Genomic DNA, 20,837 nt, shown 5'->3' with positions numbered 1-20,837 from the left:
GACTTCGCCTGGCCATACCTCGATGATATTTTGATATCATCGAAGGATATGTATCAACATCGTCATCATCTACAGTTAGTACTTAAAAAGCTACGCGAGTACGGCCTTATTATCAACCGTTCGAAATGCATACTAGGTCAGCCGCAAGTTAAATTTTTAGGTTTCAAAATAAACAGCAATGGAATTTCACCTCCAGAAGAACGAGTACGGGCAATTCGAAATTTCAACTTACCTTCGAGAGCATGTGATTTGCGACGCTTTCTGGGTATGGTAAACTTTTTTCGCAGATTCTTGCTTTTCGTCGCAGAAAGGCAAATGACATTATTCAACCTCATAAAGGGAAAAACGACACATCGCCAGTTGATTGGACAGTTGAAGCAAAGGAGGCATTTCAACAATGCAAAAACGACTTATGCAAAGCAACTTTACTCGTTTACCCAAAACCAAGGGCGCAACTCAGTTTGACGGTGGATGTATCTGGAACTGCGGTAGGAGCTGTACTACAACAACACAACAACGACCAGTGCTACCTCTAGGTTTTTATTCCGAACGCCTTACCGAAACACAAACAAGATACAGCACTTACGATCGTGAACTATTAGCGGCATACAAAGCAGTCAAATATATTTTCAACATATGCTAGAAGGAAGAAAATTTTTTATCCTCACCGACCACAAGCCATTCCAGTATGTGTTCCAGCAAAAGCTTGAAAAGGCATCTCCGCGTCAAATGCGTCATTCGGAATTTATCGCACAATTCACAACAGACATTCGGTACATCCCCGGAAGAGAAAATATAGTAGCTGATGCAATGTCACGTATCGACTTCGCCAAACTTGCAGAGAGTCAAATGTCTGATTCAGAGCTCAAAAACTTACAAGACTCGAATACCAGCCTATTAATCAAACCTTTCACGATTCCAGGCACCGCTGTAGACATCTTTTGTGACGTAAGCAGCAGCCAAGACCGAGCGTACTTAACTCCTTCGTTTCGCAGAATAGCTTTCGACTCCAGACATAACATGGCACACACCGGCGCCACTAAAACAACTAAGTTGATTGCAGAAAAATTTGTGTGGCCGAGTCTCCGAAAAGATTGCCGCTTATGGTCCAGGCAGTGCATCCCGTGCCAAAGAGCTAAAGTGCAGCGCCACAACAGAGCACCGTTGTCGACATTCACGTTACCAGAGCAACGATTTGACCACATAAATATGGATATCGCCGGACCATTACCACCTTGCAAGGGTTATCGATACTGTTTGACAATAGTCGATCGTTATTCCCGATGGTTAGAGGCACTACCGCTCGAAGACATGACGACAGAGACCATTGCTTTCAATTTCTACACGCACTGGATCGCTAGATTTGGAGTACCGAGTAGAGTTACAACGGATCAAGGTAGGCAATTCGAATCTACACTATTCCGAGAACTCTCCAGACTTTTAGGCATCAAGCACTTACATACCACTGCGTATCACCCCGCATAAAAGGGGATTATCGAGCGATGGCACAGATCATTAAAAACAGCGATAAAATGCTACATGACAGACAACTGGGTCGAAGTTCTCCCACTCATCCTTCTAGGTTATCGTTCCTCATGGAGAGATGATTTAAGAGCGACACCCGAAGAGATGGTTTATGGAAATACATTTCGATTACCTGGCCAGTTCTTTGCCGAAAAACATACGCACAATACCAACGATGGTGAATTCGTCGAAAATTTACGCATACGCATGCAGTCACTAAAGCCGTCACCGACTACAAACAACTCAGCGCAGGTACCGTTCGTAGAAAAGAACTTACACTCAACACCATCAATCTTCGTGCGCAACGACTCAGTTCATCCACCTCTTCAACCACCATACGAAGGACCATTTCCCGTAATCGAATGCGGCGACAAGTTCTTCAAAGTCAAAATCCGAGGAAAGGACGTAAACATTTCCATCGACCGGTTAAAAGCAGCTTTAGTCGCTGAGGATTACCAAACCCCGTCGAATCAAACAATTCAACACAAAGTGTATCAAATAAAATCTGGTCGTTGGTAATATGGCAACCCCGTGCTGTAACGGCTCATTATGTCTCCGAAGATTTTGAACTAACGTCAGTACTTTTATGATCATCCCAACTAAAGCAAAATCATACAGCTGAAAACTTAGGTGAGGCGATACAACAATTCGTAAGTGATTGGAAAATTAACGACAAAATATTACTAGCTGTTTCGAACAATGCTAGTAATATAAAAATTGTCATAATTAATAAGTTAGGTTGGAAGAATTTTGGATGTATGGCTCACACAATTAATTTAATTGTAAAAGAAGGATTGCGCATTTCTGAAGTAGAACAAGTAACTGATAAAGTTAAGGTAATAGTTGCTCACTTCAAGAAAAGTACTTCAGCGAATGAAGCGTTTGAAAATTACCAGCGCAACAGCGGTAAAGAACCTCTAAAATGAATTCAACAAGTTGAAACGAGGTGGAACTCCACACTGGCAATGTTGGAGCGTTTTTCGGAGTTAGAGGAAGCGGTGAAATGTACTTTGGTAATTATAAACAAAAATTTACCTATATTAACCAGCGACGAGTAGGCGACTGCTATTTTCAAACACCATACAAAAAGTGATTGAAATTTTTTTAAATGGAATTAGAGAACGTTTTAGCAGTTTACAGCACAGCAATACACTTATGGTAGCTACTTTTCTCGACCCCAGATTCAAATTATTGACGTTGACTGATGAATCGGCGGCACATAACATAAAAAAAAACTTATAAAACGTTATCTAATAGAAATGTAAAGAGAAGAAATAGAATTTCAGACTAAAGAACAGAAGGAAATGTCGAAAAATCAGTAAAAATATGGAGTTCTTTCGATAAATACGCTAATGAACAAACATAAACCACATAGTAGCGTAGAAGCAAAAGCCATTATTGAAATTCAGCGCTATTTGGAAGATGGGCTGGTTTCCCGTAGTTGCGACCCATTTCATTGGTGGCTTGAAAATAAATACATATACCCTAAAATGGCAGAATTAGCAAAAAAGTATTTGTGTGTTTTAGCCTCTTCACTTCCCGAATCCATACTTCCTTCACTAATCTTTCGTCGTTCATTGTAGAAGCTTTCGCATTTTTTCGCATTTTCTTTAACTTTCACTGTTCTTCATTTTATATAAGCGAATCTTAAAAGGCGGCAACAAATTGCTCCGTTTACATATATTTTTGGTAGAATTTCAATCTGGCTGTCCAGTCATTCCAATTACGAAACGTCGCGTAGGTAGATTCGAGCTGTCATAGCGCATGTTTTGAGCATTGAACTGTTTACATTTTAATAAAAGTGAACAAATTTATGTGGAAAATGAAAAAGTAGAAATAAACTCTTTTCTACATATGTATTTCTTGAAATAAAAATGTATACATACTTTAAGACTTAAATAATTGTAGCATAATTTTTTATAGCAATTAATATAAGCTGAAGTAAAAACATATATAAACTTTAAATTTTCTGTTTATTAAAAAAAAAAACAATATAAATTCATATACATATTACTTAAATTATTTGGTAGTTGTAACTTAAATAAGTAATATTTTTCTTTTCTTCTTGCTTGCCATATCATTAATTACTTCATCTGGATCTATTTTAATATCCCAGTGCACCGCAATAACAGCAAGTGCACTCAACCGCTCATTGCCCATCACACTGCGTGGTAAAGTTTTTATTCTTTTTAAGGTTGAAGAAGTTCTTTCGAGAGTAGAGTTGGTAAAATTGTAAGCAGGTAGTGAATATTTTTAAAATACGTTGCATCGCAATGTTGCAGTAATTTCAACACTTCTATGGTTGGATCTATTGTTGATAAGCTGGCACACCACAATCGATACTCTGATTTTAATGCTGTCATTGATATTTGCTCCTCGAAGTAAATAGTTAAATTTTTTAATTCTTCGGCATTATCAATTGCAGCAAAACCTGGGAGTAGAATTTGAAATGACGAGAGTATATCCTCATTCACTAATAAACGTTCTGTCATGTTTTGAATCAGAGCATCAACGCATGGAATAAATATTGTAACTCTGAAGTGGCTTTCAGGGGTTGTGCAAGGTGGATTAGCACGAGTAGTTTGACGCGAAGTCACTCTAGGCACTACAAGATCTATGTCAAAAAGATCTTTAGACATTTGTGATGCTGTTTGGAAAATATTGTTGAAAAAACCATCCGCTGTTTCTCTTATCTGGTGCAGAGTTCTTATTAATTCTTTGGCTCGGTTCATTGCTGATACAAAATCCATAGATTTTTCTTGGAGTTGCACAGACAGTGGCAGCGTTAAGCTGAACAATTGCTCACAGACGAATAGACTAAGCAAAAAATCGCTTTTCTATACCGCTGCTAAGAAGACTGATGCTTTAGACGAAATGGACCATGTCTTACTCGAAATTATTTCCAAACTTAGTACAATGAATTTGAAAAGCTCCACAAAGCTTATAATGCTTTCATGCCTTTCTATAAACCTTGTTTCACAAAGGCGAACAAGTCGTCTTTTTTTGCTTTCTGGTGCGTGCTTCTCTTCTCTTCGTCTTCAGCCCTCTAAATCAAATTTCATTGAACTAAAATTGTAAAAAATGAACAGCTGTTTGTGTAAACATAAGCAAATAACCATACAACATAGAGTGCTCACGGAGCATAGAGGTTATTTTTAATCTAATAAGCACATAACTCGATAACCACCTTACCGTGAACAGCCTAAATATTTAGTGTACATAACGGGGCATCTCGACCAGCAAAAATTTATGGCATACTAACTGTCGAATTTATTGCTATTGTCATTGCCAAATCTGTATGTAGCGCATGTTTTGAGCTTTTGAACTGTTTAAAGTTTTATATGAATGAAAAATATTTATATGGAAAATAAAAAAGAGGAGAATCATACTTTTTTCTACAAATGTATTTCTTGTAAAAAAAGATTTTATATTTTCGGACTATGATAATTATAGCTTACATTTTACTATATACCAATTAAAATAATAAATTTGATATGAGCAATGATATTTTGATTTATGCTTGTACAAGTTTAATTTAAGACTTCGTTAATTCTCAACCCATTTTGCATAATTATTCTGTAAATTAACAATATTAAACTAAATATTAATTATTTGGAAAAGTGTTATTTTGAAAATGTACTGTATTATTATTATTATTTAACACAGCCGTCTTAATACCCGCGCTACTGATTTAATATTACCGAAATGAAAATACCGTCTGTATGTGTGTAAATGGGGAATGTTGCCTCTCCGAAATTTTCATAGAAATGAAAACTGCGCTGTCAAACTGCTGAAGTAACACCCAATTGCTTTTAATATATGGCATACTAATTAGTATTTCATATATTGCTTTTGGAATTCAATATATGGTATACTAATTTGTATGCCACATAAAACTGTGATAAAATTGAAAGGTGAATTTTGTCCATTTCATCTACCTCAAAGTAATCCCCTCCCGCTGCAATACACTTAAGCTAACGAATTTTCCAGACATCATAGCACTTGGAAAAATCTTCCGTCGTGATGACCATCAGAGCCTTCTTGAATTTAGCTTTTATATCCTCAATTAAGTCAAAACGGTGTCCTCGGAGTGGCCATGTGAATTTGCTGAATAGCCAAAAGTTACACGAAGGTAACTCAGGCGAATGCGATGGTAACGACACGATATTAATTGAAAATGTCGCGAAATGATCACAAATAACCAATGAAGTATGAGATGATGGATTATCGCACTTCTTTGTTCAATAAATACAGACATAGTAAAAATCGAAGAATTCACATTTAAAGCCTCACAAAACGACGCGTATCTCAAATACTAATGAATATTTTGATGTTAAATTTATCATAGATGTCACTTATAGTACTACCAACTTACAGAAAAAAATTGACCAATTCGAAAAACACGCGAAGTATAAATTAATTCGCCTTTCATTTTTATCACAGTAGTATAGAAAGCAATGAACTGTCACTTCAGCAGTTTGACAGATCACTTTTCATTTCTATGGAAATTTCGTAGAGGCAACACATCCAATATACACATACACCGACGGCAGTTTCATTTCGGTAATATTAAATTAATTAGAGTGAGTATTAAGACGGTTGTGTTAAATTATAAAAATGAAGTACATTCTCAAAATAAATTAATACATTTTTTAAAAATTATTATTCGGTTTAATATTGTTAATTTGCAGAAAAATTATATAAAATGGATTGGCAATCCAAGTCCAAGTCTTAAATTTAATAAACGTACCTAAACGTATATCACGTACACAAATAGACGAGGAGAAGCTCTTCTGAAGACTTTTTCGGTACTGAACACCATCTCGCTGAACATTGGTAACAGAAATACTTTCGACAAAAACGGCCGCAGTTTTGTAAACGAGCGCTTTAAGCGAAAGCGAAATAAACTGAAGAAAGCAATAAAGAAGACCAAAGCTTGTTGTTTTAAAGAGCTGTGCAACGAGGTCGAAGAAAACCCGTGGGGAGATGCATACAAAATCATCATGTCAAAGACTAAAGACCATAAAGGACAAGCGCCTACATGCCCTAGATTATTAAATATGGTTGTCCATATGCTTTTTTCTACGCAATTGCTACAAAGGCAGCAAACAAAAGAAGCTATAAACGCACCGCTAGTCACTGACCAAGAAACTATTGAGCCAGTAGAGAAACTCCCAAATACTAAAGCATTAGGCCTAGATGGCATCCCGAATAAGGCCCTAAAACTCGCTATTAAATATAAACCCACCCCGTTTACGGAAGTTTATACGCAATGCTTACGAGAGGGAGTATTCCCTAAGATCTGGAAAAACAGCGGCTAGTGCTTATACAAAAGCCAAATAAACCAACAATGGAGGCAGACTCCTACCTATGTATGTTGGACACAATGGGGAAAATCCTGAAGCGTATAATTTGTGTGCGGCTAGAGCAACATCTAGAAACAGAGCCACCGGGCTTAGCCGAAACCCAATATGGTTTTCAAAGACACAGGTCAATTGGCAAGCTAATAGAGCTCGCAAGCAAGCAAGGCAATTGAAGGAACCAGATGTTTATATGGCTTCAAAGAATACTATGTAGTTGTGACGTTCGACATAAAAAATGTCTTCAATATCATAGAAGCCCTGAAACAAAAGAAGACACCACTCTACCTACTGAAGATCATATCCAGCTACCCCTCCTACAGATTACTGCTATATGACACAGAATAAGCTCCTAAAAACTACATTGTAACGGGCGGTGTACCACAAGGCTCAGTACTAAGGCCGCTGGAATGTTTTATATGATCCAACAATCGTTGAAATACCTGGGTGTAGTTATTGACGCGAGGCTAAATTATCGGACCCACATCGCGAAAGCCTGTCAGAAAGCAGCAAAAGTGACAGCTACATTAACTAGAATCATGGCCAACACAGGTGGACCTAGTCAAAATAGACGCGCTCCTCTGGCAAAAGTTTGCCAGTCAGTACTAATGTATGCCGTACCCATATGGGGACCACCATTGCTGCACAAAACATATGCGAATACGGCAAAAGCAGTAGCTCGGTTAAGAGCAATCAGAGTGGCTTGCGCTTTCCGGACTGAATCACAATCACGAAGCGGCTGAATTTATTTCAGGTATCATGCCTCCAGGTATTATGACGATGGCGCTAAAAATAATTTATGACAAAACGAAAAACGCGGGCAGACGACTAAATTTACAAGAGAAACAGCAAGAAAAACAAACCAGCCTTAATGAGTGGCAGAAACGATGGCACGAAACACCAAAAGGCATATGGACACACACGTTGATCAGAAACGTGCAGGTAGAGAGAAATCACGGAATAACTGACTATTAATTGACGCAGTTCCTAACTGGGCACGGCTGCTGCACACTTTCTTTCTGTGCCCTCGTATAAAGATGAAAGGGAGGAGCTCGAGCAACTTCTCTCAGAGCGGCTAACCCCTGAAAATATTGTACTACCCATGTTACGTTTCCAGCAGGTGTGGAACTTTGTTGAAAAATGGAGCACGGCAACCTTAAGAAGGAATGGCAGAGAAAGAACGAAAGACGGGTGATCACGCGGCGGTCCCGCGCGGAAAACAAATAGCTTGTGGAGACAGTGTTAGGGTTTAGTACGTAGGCGACCTGTCCCGCAGGTTCCGCACTTGGTAACAATGGCACATGCGCGAGTCGGGTGAACTTGCATGCCGCCCGAAACAGGACGGTATCTTTCGAAGATTTCCCTCCGGCAAAAAAAACGAGATACATGTATGCACGCCGATCGTAAAAAATCAAACATTACCACTTTAACATAGAATTTTTATTGCCGTAACGTTGCGAGGTAGGCAGCCTGTTTTCTCTCCGCTGCGTCACGGCACTCCTCGTCGTACCAGCTGTTCTTTTGCACTTTCCGAACACCAATGATTTCGGTTGCAGCTGTACGTAAGGAGTTTGAAATGCCGTCCCACAGTTCCCTTATACCGAGTTGTTTACGGTTGTGTTATATTATAAAAATAAAGTACATTTTCAAAATGACATTTTTCCAAAAATTAATATTTAGTTAAATATTGTTAATTTACAGAAAAATTGTGCTAAATTAGTTGAGAATGAGCGAAGTCTTAAATTTAATAAACTTATACAAACATAAATCAAAATATCATTCCTCATTTTAAATTTATTATTTTAATCTATATAAATAAAAATGAATCGCCAAAATGTATGTACGCTCATAACTTTCATACGACTGAACCAAATTTGATAATTCTTTTTTTAAAATGTTCGTTGAGGTTCAGATAAATAATCTGTATGTCTTTCATAAGGAAAAGTCGGAAAATTGAACAATTCCAAAAAAATAATTTGAACTGCAATATAGCGCTTTGTAGGATATTTACTTTTGCAATTCATGAACGTTTTCCGACTGTGGTGCGTCTCGCAGTTAATTTGGAGAATGGCCAAAGAGTGTATTTCAACCCAGAGAATACAGTATAGTCAGTGGAAACATCACCAGCAACAAAATTAACATTGACGAGTTTTTTCTCAACTTTCGTCAGTGATGCGTTTGTGAGAACATTGCTCTATTCGAAAATACCTTGATATTATACATGGAATGCATTGTCGAATAGTTACGCAGAAAGCAAGTCCAACCAGTAGATGGACATCCAGGTGTGTTCTCAACTAATGCATTAGAACGAATTTACACAATCCACCCGAAAAACGCCGATTGTTTCTACCTTCGGTTGCTATTGATTAATGTACCCGGTTCAACTTTATTTGAGTCATTGCTTATTGTGAATGGTTCGATGTGTGCAAGTTTTGGAGAAGTAAGCCAGCAATTACAAATGCTGGAACACGTTAATCACTGGAATGGAACTGAAGTTCGCTTACTTTTCGATATAAACATCGACATTGTCAAAGACATTTTACATCGTGTTCGCTAAAAATTGGAAATGGTACAATTTCGGTCGATACTTCCGGTGGGTCGATATCAATTCCATCTTCCCTTTACCAATTCACGGAAGATGAACTCACCACAAATGTTCGGACATGGCCAAATTATCGTAACTACGATTCGTTAAGTGTACGCGCAATGTTAGCTGCCAAAAATACCGATGTTGTTGAGTTTAACTGGAAGATTCAAAGTCAAATTCCGGGAGACTTGCGCTCATACAAATCGATCGATCGTCTTGACTATGAAGACGACGCCGTGAATTATCCAATGGTATTCCTAAATTCTTTGGACAGGCTTGGTATGCCACCGCATCACTTGCGTCTCAAAGAAGGATCCGTCGTTATTATGTTTCCCAACTTCATGCGCCGAAACTGTGTAAAGGAATCCGACTGATTGTGACGCACCTATTGAATACAAGGGGACAGAATGCTTGATCCTACGAATTCCTTTGAGTTCTAACGATTTGCCATTTCAGTTCAAACGTATTCCGTTTCCAGTGAAAATTGAATTTGAGATGACAGTCAACAGGACCTGAAGATAGTCGCATAGTGTGAGGCATACATTTGGAAATGCTATGTTTTTCACACGGCCGTAGCGTGCTCACGAGTTGGAAAACCATCTCTTCTGTACACCAGAGCAGAAACCGAAAAATGTTGTTTATAAAGCTGCTTAAAATTGAAAAAAAAAATTGAAATGAAAAATTTAACTTTCTTTTCATTTCAAACTATATAATTTCACGCAGGACAACGGCTGCGGGGTCAGCTAGTCTTATATATAAAAATGAATCGCAAAATGTGTTACTAAGCGCATAACTCAACAACGCCTGGACCAATTTTGCCAATTCTGTCTTTTAAATGTTCTTTGAGGTTCAAGGATGGTTCGAATAATTGCCAGAAAACCCTAAAAACAGCCCTTTTCTTTTTCCCTTACAAACGAATGATTGTTTGTTTGTTAGTAACGCTAAGAGAACGGCTGCACTAATCTTTATAAAATTTTCAGAGGTTGTTCGTTGTGGATCGGGGAATGTTTAGAAATAAAAATATCTTATACTTCTCATTAGGAAAAGCCGCAAAATTGGATAGTTCCAAAAAGTAACTTTTTTCCTTGAACTTGAAATGATGGCTACCCACTTTATCGGCGTCGCTCACCAGACGACAATGGCAAAACATTCAGCTTTCAATTTAGAATAGTGAATATCGAAGTTGACAACACACCATTATTGCCTAATTCACATTCAAAACTCATATCAATGTTAAGTATTGCAGTTTGGTGAAATCGATAAAATACGTTTGTAAATACGTCACGTGTACGGAAGCAACATGGCGGTTATTGGTCTTGAACGATACAGTCGATACTTAAAATGCAATAAAGCGACTGTTTTCCGAACATTCGGAAATACCATGATGTTATACATGGAATGCATCGCAGAAGAAATAGTTGCACAGAAAGCAAGGCCTACCAGTAGATGGACATCCAATTGTGTTATCAACTAATGCATTAGGACGAATTTACACAATCCACCCGAAAAACGACGATTGTTTCTACCTTCTACTTTATTTGGGTCATTGCGTACTGTGAATGGTACGGTGTGTGCAATTTTTGGAGAAGTAAGCCAGCAATTACAATTGCTGGAACATGTTAATCACTGGAATGAAAACGAAGTTCGCACATTTTTCGCGATAAACATTTCGACATATCAGCCTTCAAATCCGCGTCAGTTATAAGATACGTGCAAAAATGACATTGCCGAAGACATTTTAGATCGTGTTCACTAAAAATTGGAAATGGGTCATTCCGGTTGATTGATATCAATTCCATCTTTTTGAAGTTATACTTCTTATACGAGTTCGGAAAAGGTTGCGATAGATTCATATTGCGCAACCTTGTTTGCGAAGATGTTTGAGTAGCAAGGGAAGCGGTGACAATCGGCGATTGTTTCTTTCGGCACAGCTCGAATTTTCTACCAACAACACAATGTTGCCATGCTTATGCTATTGCTGTTTTTGTAGAACAATGTTTCAATTTTTGGTTGGTGACATATTCACATGTGTACGAATATATATGTACGTTTGTATGCTTGTGCATTATTGAAGTTATACTTCTTTTTCTTTCGTTTGTCTTTCATTTCTGCGAATTCTCAACTATTTTGTGTGACTTTTGGTTGAAATACTCTGCGTTGGCCGTTGAAAAATTAAGACTATACTTTTCAGGATCATTTCTGTAGTCAGTCCAGAGAACTTAAAAGTGTAGAGAAGAATCAAGTTCGACTGCGAACATTTCATAGATTCACATTAGGGAATTCACCGCATTTGTTAACATTGTAGGTCGGAATTCGCCTCGCAATTTTAACATTTTTTACAATTCTCTCACATATTCTAACCGAGAATATGAAGAGACAGAAATGCCGAAGCATAGAATATGAAGAGACAGAAATACACTCCAAACGAAGAATTTCGTTTTGCTTTTCGTTTATATTTTATTAAATTTTGACAGCGAAAAATGTGTACAAAATACACCTCTCACATAGAGAACATAAACACATTTTTTTATGTTCTCTGTCTCACATACCCAAGAATATGAAGAGACATAAATATATGTATGCATGCCCATGATGATACTCGCAAACAGAGAATATTGAAGAAAAATGATTTCTTTGATATTCCATAGGAAATATGAATGTTCCATTTTGTATAGAAATATGTATGTAGAACTTTTTTTATTTTTGATTTATTATTTTTCAAATTATTTAATGTTAAATTGATCTTATTTTATAATAACTCTTTTTAAATATGTATATAAAAGATTTACCTAAACATTATGATGATATTTTCATGATTCATACGCAATATACGAATGTAAGCAATTTCGTTTTGCCGTCGGCATTTCAATTTCTCATGCTTCAATTTTTGCTTTCAACCAAAAAATCGCTTGTATGTATGTATGTGCAATATATGTCTGCGTTTCGCCGTCGGCATTTCCATATTGACATGAAAAAGTAATTATGTATTTCATTGTTTTGGTTTGGCCCAATTTTGTATATTAAGACAAGTGTCAATAATTGCGCCAAAATCGAATAAATATTGACATATTAAGTAAAAATCTTCTTCTTACATGTTCTTTGTATATATCATACTAGCAAATACCCGGCGTACTTTGTTACGCCGCAAAAACTGAAACGATGAGGGTATTGGAAAGAATTTAATGTAGTTAAAATGCAAATAAAAGAATACCTTTATTCGTACATGTAAACACACATACATGAGTATAATGTGTAACTTATGTTAGACTTACAAATATTTACTACCCATATTTGAATTAATTGTAAACACTTTTAAATTCATTACCGTTATAAATAATTTGTTTATTAAATTCTCTTTTACAGAAAAATTAAAAATAGATAACAAAAAGGTAACAATTCAAAACTCTTACAGAAAATAAATAGGATTGTATAGAGTAAATATTAATTCAAGATATGAAATAAGGTATACTATAATTGATGTATTTTGGAACAATAACCAAAAAGGATATATTTTAATTATTAAAAACTTCAGTGAATACAACATTTTTTGTTTTATTTCCATTGCCAGAAATGAGAACAGTTTGTTTTGCAGGGAAGCAATTCGTGACAGAGCCACATATAATTGACCGTGAGAAAATACTTCGTTTCGAAGATCTATGCCAACAGTATTAAATGTTTGCCCTTGGGACTTATTAATGGTAATCGCAAAACACGTCTTAACGGGGAACTGTACTCTTTTGAAACTAAATGGAAGATCTGTAGGTATCCGAGGGATCATTGTGCTTTCGACTGCTGCAGGTCCGGTTAAAATGTTTGCTTGAAGGATATTAGGCATCAAGTGCGTTATCTTCAGCCGAGTGCCATTACATAAATTGAACACGAGTAATTACAAAAGTGAAGTATTTCATGCAAAAGAGGAAACCTTAAAATTTGGAATTAGCCCCCTTCATTGTTGGATTAGATTTTTTGAATTTCTATTACATTTAGACTATAAATGCAAAATACAAAAGTGGCAGATACGAGGAGAAGATAAGTTACATGTCTTAAAAAGAAAAGTAGACATTCAAAACGATTTTTGGAAAAAGCTTGGACTTCGCGTAGATATGCCCAGAGTAGGAGGCTCCGGTTCCACAAATGACGGGAACACTGCTCGTCGAGCTTTTACTGAACACACTATTTTTTCTAAAATAACTGATGTTAACGAAGACCTTATATTTCGTTTCAAAATAATTTTGATTTGTCTATCCTGCGAGTTTGAAATCAATTCAAGCAAATTTGAAATATATTGCTTTCAAACAGCAAAACGTTTTCAGGAGCTAACGGGTGATTTTTTTGAGGTTAGGATTTTCATGCATTAGTATTTGACAGATCACGTGGGATTTCAGACATGGTGTCAAAGAGAAAGATGCTCAGTATGCTTTGACATTTCATCATGAATAGACTTACTAACGAGCAACGCTTGCAAATCATTGAATTTTATTACCAAAATCAGTGTTCGGTTCGAAATGTGTTTCGCGCTTTACGTCCGATTTATGGTCTACATAATCGACCAAGTGAGCAAACAATTAATGCGATTGTGACCAAGTTTCGCACTCAGTTTACTTTATTGGACATTAAACCAACCACACGAATGCGTACAGTGCGTACAGAAGAGAATATTGCGTCTGTTTCTGAGAGTGTGGCTGAAGACCGTGAAATGTCGATTCGTCGCCGTTCGCAGCAATTGGGTTTGTGTTATTCGACCACATGGAAGATTTTACGCAAAGATCTTGGTGTAAAACCGTATAAAATACAGCTCGTGCAAGAACTGAAGCCGAACGATCTGCCACAACGTCGAATTTTCAGTGAATGGGCCCTAGAAAAGTTGGCAGAAAATCCGCTTTTTTATCGACAAATTTTGTTCAGCGATGAGGCTCATTTCTGGTTGAATGGCTACGTAAATAAGCAAAATTGCCGCATTTGGGGTGAAGAGCAACCAGAAGCCGTTCAAGAACTGCCCATGCATCCCGAAAAATGCACTGTTTGGTGTGGTTTGTACGCTGGTGGAATCATTGGACCGTATTTTTTCAAAGATGCTGTTGGACGCAACGTTACGGTGAATGGCGATCGCTATCGTTCGATGCTAACAAACTTTTTGTTGCCAAAAATGGAAGAACTGAACTTGGTTGACATGTGGTTTCAACAAGATGGCGCTACATGCCACACAGCTCGCGATTCTATGGCCATTTTGAGGAAAAACTTCGGACAACAATTCATCTCAAGAAATGGACCCGTAAGTTGGCCACCAAGATCATGCGATTTAACGCCTTTAGACTATTTTTTGTGGGGCTACGTCAAGTCTAAAGTCTACAGAAATAAGCCAGCAACTATTCCAGCTTTGGAAGACAACATTTCCGAAGAAATTCGGGCTATTCCGGCCGAAATGCTCGAAATAGTTGCCCAAAATTGGACTTTCCGAATGGACCACCTAAGACGCAGCCGCGGTCAACATTTAAATGAAATTATCTTCAAAAAGTAAATGTCATGAACCAATCTAACGTTTCAAATAAAGAACCGATGAGATTTTGCAAATTTTATGCGTTTTTTTTTAAAAAAAGTTATCAAGCTCTTAAAAAATCACCCTTTATATCCCTGGCTGCCAATGACTTCTACAGTCCATAAAGTTCTAACACATTCAAGAGAAATAATAGAAAATACTGCACTTCCCATGGGGTTTTTTGGAGAACAAGCTGCTGAATCGCGACATCAAATTTACAAAGCCGATAGATTACATCACGCTCGTAGAAACAACCGCACCAATAACCTATTAGACATATTTAATAGGGCTATCGATACATCAGATCCATTAATTTCCACATTTTTTTTAAGTAAACGCATTCAAAAGAGGAAACGTATCACACTTCCTCCTGAAGTCATTGAATTATTATGTTGCAGCGAACCCATAGAAGATTTTCAACTTAACAACCAAGATGATGAAATTAATGAAACTGAGGAGAAACTTTTTAATTTAAATTTACATAATGAATTAGATTTATGTGATTAACTAATTGTTTCAGTACAAATAAAATTAACAAATGAAACAATGTATTGTTTTCATTAATGGCTGCAAAAGGAGTAATTTTAAATTTTGGTCGTTAGAGGGTTAATTTCCACTTTTTATAATACAGTTACTCCTGCTTCTGAAATCCTTACAGGTTTTGGTTTGAATAGCATATATTTGTAATCGTTATTAATTTTGCACAGAAAAACGCTCATTTGACCTTTTGAATGCGTTTACTTAAAAAAAATTTGGAAATTAATGGATCTGATGTATCGATAGCCCTATTAAATATGTCTAATAGGTTATTGGTGCAGTTGTTTCTACGAGCGTGATGTAATCTATCGGCTTTGTAAATTTGATGTCGCGATTCAGCAGCTTGTTCTCCAAAAAACCCCATGGGAAGTGCAGTATTTTCTATTATTTCTCTTGAATGTGTTAGTACTTTATGGACTGTAGAAGTCATTGGCAGCCAGGGATATAGCTCCTGAAAACGTTTTGCTGTTTGAAAGCAATATATTTCAAATTTGCTTGAATTGATTTCAAACTCGCAGGATAGACAAATCAAAATTATTTTGAAACGAAATATAAGGTCTTCGTTAACATCAGTTATTTTAGAAAAAATAGTATGTTCAGTAAAAGCTCGACGAGCAGTGTTCCCGTCATTTGTGGAACCGGAGCCTCCTACTCTGGGCATATCTACGCGAAGTCCAAGCTTTTTCCAAAAATCGTTTTGAATGTCTACTTTTCTTTTTAAGACATGTAACTTATCTTCACCTCGTATCTGCCACTTTTGTATTTTGCATTTATAGCCTAAATGTAATAGAAATTCAAAAAATCTAATCCAACAATGAAGGGGGCTAATTCCAAATTTTAAGGTTTCCTCTTTTGCATGAAATACTTCACTTTTGTAATTACTCGTGTTCATAAAGTCTTTAGGTGTAGCACCACAAATGGAACAAGCCTGGTTTGATCTAGTCCCAGTTATAATGTTTAAAACTTTTCCATCAATTAGTGCTAAAAATAATTTAAAGGATACTTCCACAGATTTTCCATCACCAATTGATATTGTTAGGGTTTTCAAGGCATTAATCTCATTTTTTAATTTCAGGTGCTCCTTTAAAACCACTTCTTTTGTCTCTTTTATGTACTCCAGTTTAATGGGACGGCAAAATCTTACAGACTGCGGTGTGCGGTTGTTCCAAATTGGTTTACCCGATGAGAGCAGTAACCTTAAGGGAATGACTGTTGTAGCCAATAGGTAGCTATCGCTGTCTGGCTCATTAAATGTTTGCTTAAATTGAGCTTGACCAGTGCTACTATCAAATCCGTAGCTTAATATCAATTCAGATACAAAATTTGTCTTTTCCGCTTCCATTACAGCTTGAAACACTTCTCTTTGCATATCAACAATTTTTTCAGCCGTATGTTGTAAAATATTGCGCAACGGAACTTTGGCTAGGGTCTCACTTGCTTCTATACCCTCAGGTCGACATTTTAATTTTGCGGCTGCAATTTTGCTATAATGAGGATATATGTCGCTGTTCCTTTTTTTGCTTCCATCGCGTATTGCATTATACTGCTCTTTTGAAAAATTATGCTCAAGAAGGAAAGCTAAAGTCTCATCCGCTGAATAAGGAATTGGCTTTTTGGGATCCTCGTTAACAAATTTCCGCATTTTTGATGGCCTTGTTGGACTTTCCATGCTTTCTTTCAGGACTGCAGCCAGATCAGTATCACCTTGTGTACGAGCCGATGTTGCTGCTGCGCGAACTAGAAGATTAGTATCAGCTTTTTCAGCTGATAGGTCTGCGGCTTCTTTTCTTTTTCCGAAATCTGATTTGGCGCTGAATGGCAGACGTGGACGTCCAACAGTGGTAGGTGGTGCTTTTTTAGAAATTTCATATAACACAAAATTTGTTTCAGTATTAAGCCACGCTTCATTTTGTTTCTTAAAGGTATTTATGTTTCTGTGAGATTTTTCCCACTTTGTTGCCAATTTTACGCAAAAAAAATGTAATATTTGCGATATATGTTTCTCAATTTCATCCGAAAGTATATTAACTTCAATTTTGCCAATTACATATTTTAAAACAGCATCAAACTTTCCTTTTTTTGTGCATTCTTTTCGCCATATATCAAACAAATCAGCTTTTTTTATGCAGAGGTTTCCTAAACAAAAATAGATAACACTCGTTAAACGCAAAGAATAGCAGTTTAAACAAAATGCAAATAACTCATTATTTATTACTTTATTTATATTATCAATTTGAAAGGGGTCAAATGAGGTCAAAATTTTTAAAGGCTTATAGAAGTCAAAGTTTTAGATAAATTCTACAGTTTTGAGATTATGTAGACTAATGAATTATTATCAAGTATAGCGACATACATATAAGCCAATGTTAATTAAATACATATACTCTTACTTGTAGCTTTATTTTCCATTTTCCCCTAATGAATTATTATCACCACAATTCGATAAACACACTCTTAAAGATGACCAACCACTACTGAACTTGCAATCACATTTGTTGAAAGACTTGCATCGACTGACTTTGACGCACACGTGTGTAACGGTACTCTCTATTTAGCACAAACAAAAAACACGCGTCTTTGTTTTGGAGTATTTCCAATTAAAAAACAACAACAACAAAAGTAAAACGGCACTTTGATTTTATCACTTTTGCACAGAAAAAACGCTCATTTGACCTAATGTGCAACGGTGCGTTGCTGCAAAATAAGTAAGTAAACAGAGTAAATATAGTTGACACTGTATTTACATATCTACATACATGCATACATACGGCAATTTATGCGAGCATTTGATTGTGCTGTTTAGCGTTATTTCACTTGTTCTGCGATCATTTATATATGCAAACTTTTTTGCTTTGTACTTTACTTCAATAAGTTATGTAGTAAAAGATGTGAGAGATGGAAGAGAGAGAGTGCATACATATGTACATATGTACTTTACTTCATTATGTTATGCTGGAAAAGATGTGCAGAGATGGAAGAGAGAGAGAGTGCGTGCCGCAAACGATAAAGGGTACACGCACACACACAAAGCGCGCTTCGCTGTAGACTGCGTTTGGTGAACGAAGAACCTTATGCTTGCAATACTTTTGGGTTTTCAAAAACTTCAACCCGAAAGAAAAAGGATTTGATTTCGGAAAATTAAAAAAAAAGTATGCCACTCGCGAGCTTTATTTAAAAAAAAAATTATAAAAATCGCTTCAGAACTTTAGGAGATTAGCCGTTACAAACATTTTTCATATAAGCAATTTTATATAATTAGTATAGATAGTATAGATGTAAAGAAGTATTGAGCTTTCTCCTACTAATATATTGGGCAAATTGACAAATGTCGATAATTGCGCCAATTTTCATAAAGTTGGAAATTTTGCGCGAATAAGACATGTGTATATTAACATGTGTATATTAATTAATTTGAAATTTAAATAAATTTAAGTAAATCTACATGTATCTTCATTTATATTTAATTATCAATAATTTTTTTAAATATTATTTGCCCTAGTTGTCCATTTTATTTTCTCACACATTTCAGCCGATTTTTGTATAGAAATTTGACCGGCGTAGAAACAAAATGCGAAACAATCATACATACATATATTATGTCGTTTGTACATTTGTCTGTATGTTTGCGAAAGGAAATGTTCTAAAAAAGCAAATTTCTATACTTAAACAAAATTATTAGAACCATCGTATGTTTCTTACATGCATAACTAAGCCATACTTAAGTCAGCGCAATCTAAGTGTCAATGGTGGTGTTGGTGGTAAGCGCTTGGAAAGTCAAGATGCTAACACAGGTTCGAATCTCGACAGAATAAATTTTTAATTTTTTGCTTTTAACATCGTATACTATACAAATAAATATTTTTCTTACTAATAGAAATTAAATTTATCACAGCAATATTATGTATATGTATATTATGTATTTTGCGGTGATAAATTTAATTTCTATTAGTAAGAAAAATATTATTTTTGTATAGTATACGATGTTAAAAGGCATACATCTTCTATCCTATCTTGTGTATCTGCACATGCTCATATGAGTGTATGTATAAGTTAGCACAGGTAACCAAACATCCGGCAAAAATATCACTTGCACCGAATTCGCTGACGGTGCGTCTGCAACTTTATAAGAACTCAATACCGCATTAAGTATGCATCCGGCCATTATGCTGATCGAACGCTTTTAGTCTTGCGCGTGACAACAACAAAGTGTAAGCAACTAAGAAGTCACGCGGCCAATAACGTGCAGCAACTAAAGTTAGGGCAAAGTAGTGTAGGTATTTAGACGCTAACGTCGCTCGTATGTAATCAGTTATTTCAACTCTTCCGCTGAGACCGGCTGTCCTTGGTATTACCAAGGGAAATAAAATTTTTAAAAACAAATTCAAAGAGAAATTGTTTACTGGCGCCCAACGTGGGGCCAAACAAAAAAATCCTTATAAAAGGACACGCGAGTTTGGCCGTGGGTTCGGACCCACCTCCTTACTAGTTTAAATAAAAACCATCAGTGCCACCATAGAAGTGCCACCATATATTATGAACAAGAAATTTTTTTAAATAAAACTATCAGTGCCACCAACTATTATAAACAAAATTTTTTTTTTTTAATAAAACTATCAGTGCCACCATAGAAGTGCCACCAAATATTATGAACAAAAAATTTTAAGCCATCAGTGCCACAAAATATTATTTTAAAAACTATCAGTGCCATCATAGAAGTGCTACCAAATATTACGAGCTAAAAATTTTAAATAAAACCATCAGTGCCACCAAAGAAGTGCCACAATAAATAAACCGCCAAGAATTGCAAGAAAATTGTTTAGGTGAAATCATCACCTCCACCATAAAGATACTACAGTAAAAAACTACCAAAAAATTTCGTTTGGCGAAACCTGTAGATAAGAACGTTAAGCACCACAATAAAATCATCAATAAATCATCAAGCCACGCAGAGGCGTTACTTTCGAGGGTCAATAATCAAGCATCAATCATCCACTGAAGACCGAAAACAACTTAACATAGGAATATTTATGATAACCCTACTCTTGGCAATGAACCATTGGACTACCGCGAGGATATTCAACTATACCACCTCTCACTACATTCCATTAACAACAGGGAAAGTAATCCTCCATGAACAATACGAGTTTTTACTACACAAGACAAACTTATCAGAATTCGAGACGATAGCCGAAGAGACGGACACAATATTAAAGCAATTTCCGCATTCCCACGCCAGGCAACTACTTCGAAACGACGGCAACGAAATATTAAAACTACTAGACGCGGTCAGAGT

At 36.3% G+C, this 20,837-nt stretch overlaps 2 protein-coding genes and 1 pseudogene across 2 annotated transcripts in view; all 3 read left to right on the top strand.

Moving 5' to 3' along the window:
- LOC125779311 (uncharacterized) overlaps nucleotides 1-13,918 on the top strand; it is a 329,486-nt gene extending 315,568 nt beyond the window's left edge. The window contains exon 2 of the mRNA XM_049460586.1: nucleotides 13,788-13,918. The gene's annotated coding sequence lies outside the window, so the exon portion shown is untranslated. The remainder of the gene's footprint in view (nucleotides 1-13,787) is intronic.
- Nucleotides 1,210-2,043, top strand: LOC125779753 (uncharacterized). The gene is made up of 2 exons (XM_049461024.1): nucleotides 1,210-1,396; nucleotides 1,583-2,043. The coding sequence occupies exons 1-2, from the start codon at nucleotides 1,210-1,212 to the stop codon at nucleotides 2,041-2,043; spliced, it is 648 nt and encodes a 215-aa protein (XP_049316981.1).
- On the top strand, nucleotides 11,646-11,728 carry LOC125779872 (small nucleolar RNA U3; annotated as a pseudogene).
- Nucleotides 13,919-20,837: the final 6,919 nt, after the last annotated feature.

The sequence above is a fragment of the Bactrocera dorsalis genome, chromosome 6 (genome assembly GCF_023373825.1).
Source record: "Bactrocera dorsalis isolate Fly_Bdor chromosome 6, ASM2337382v1, whole genome shotgun sequence".
Taxonomy (NCBI): domain Eukaryota; kingdom Metazoa; phylum Arthropoda; class Insecta; order Diptera; family Tephritidae; genus Bactrocera; species Bactrocera dorsalis.
The sequence above is the reverse complement of the archived record's forward strand: the minus strand, read 5'-3'. Positions and strand labels throughout refer to the sequence as shown.

Excerpts from the sequence above, each read along its gene's own strand:
- LOC125779753 (XM_049461024.1), top strand. The coding sequence starts at position 1,210 with ATGGATATCGCCGGACCATTACCACCTTGCAAGGGTTATCGATACTGT. Across the intron at positions 1,397-1,582 it reads TAGAGTTACAACGGATCAAG|GTTATCGTTCCTCATGGAGA; the intron begins GTAGGCAATTCG and ends TCATCCTTCTAG.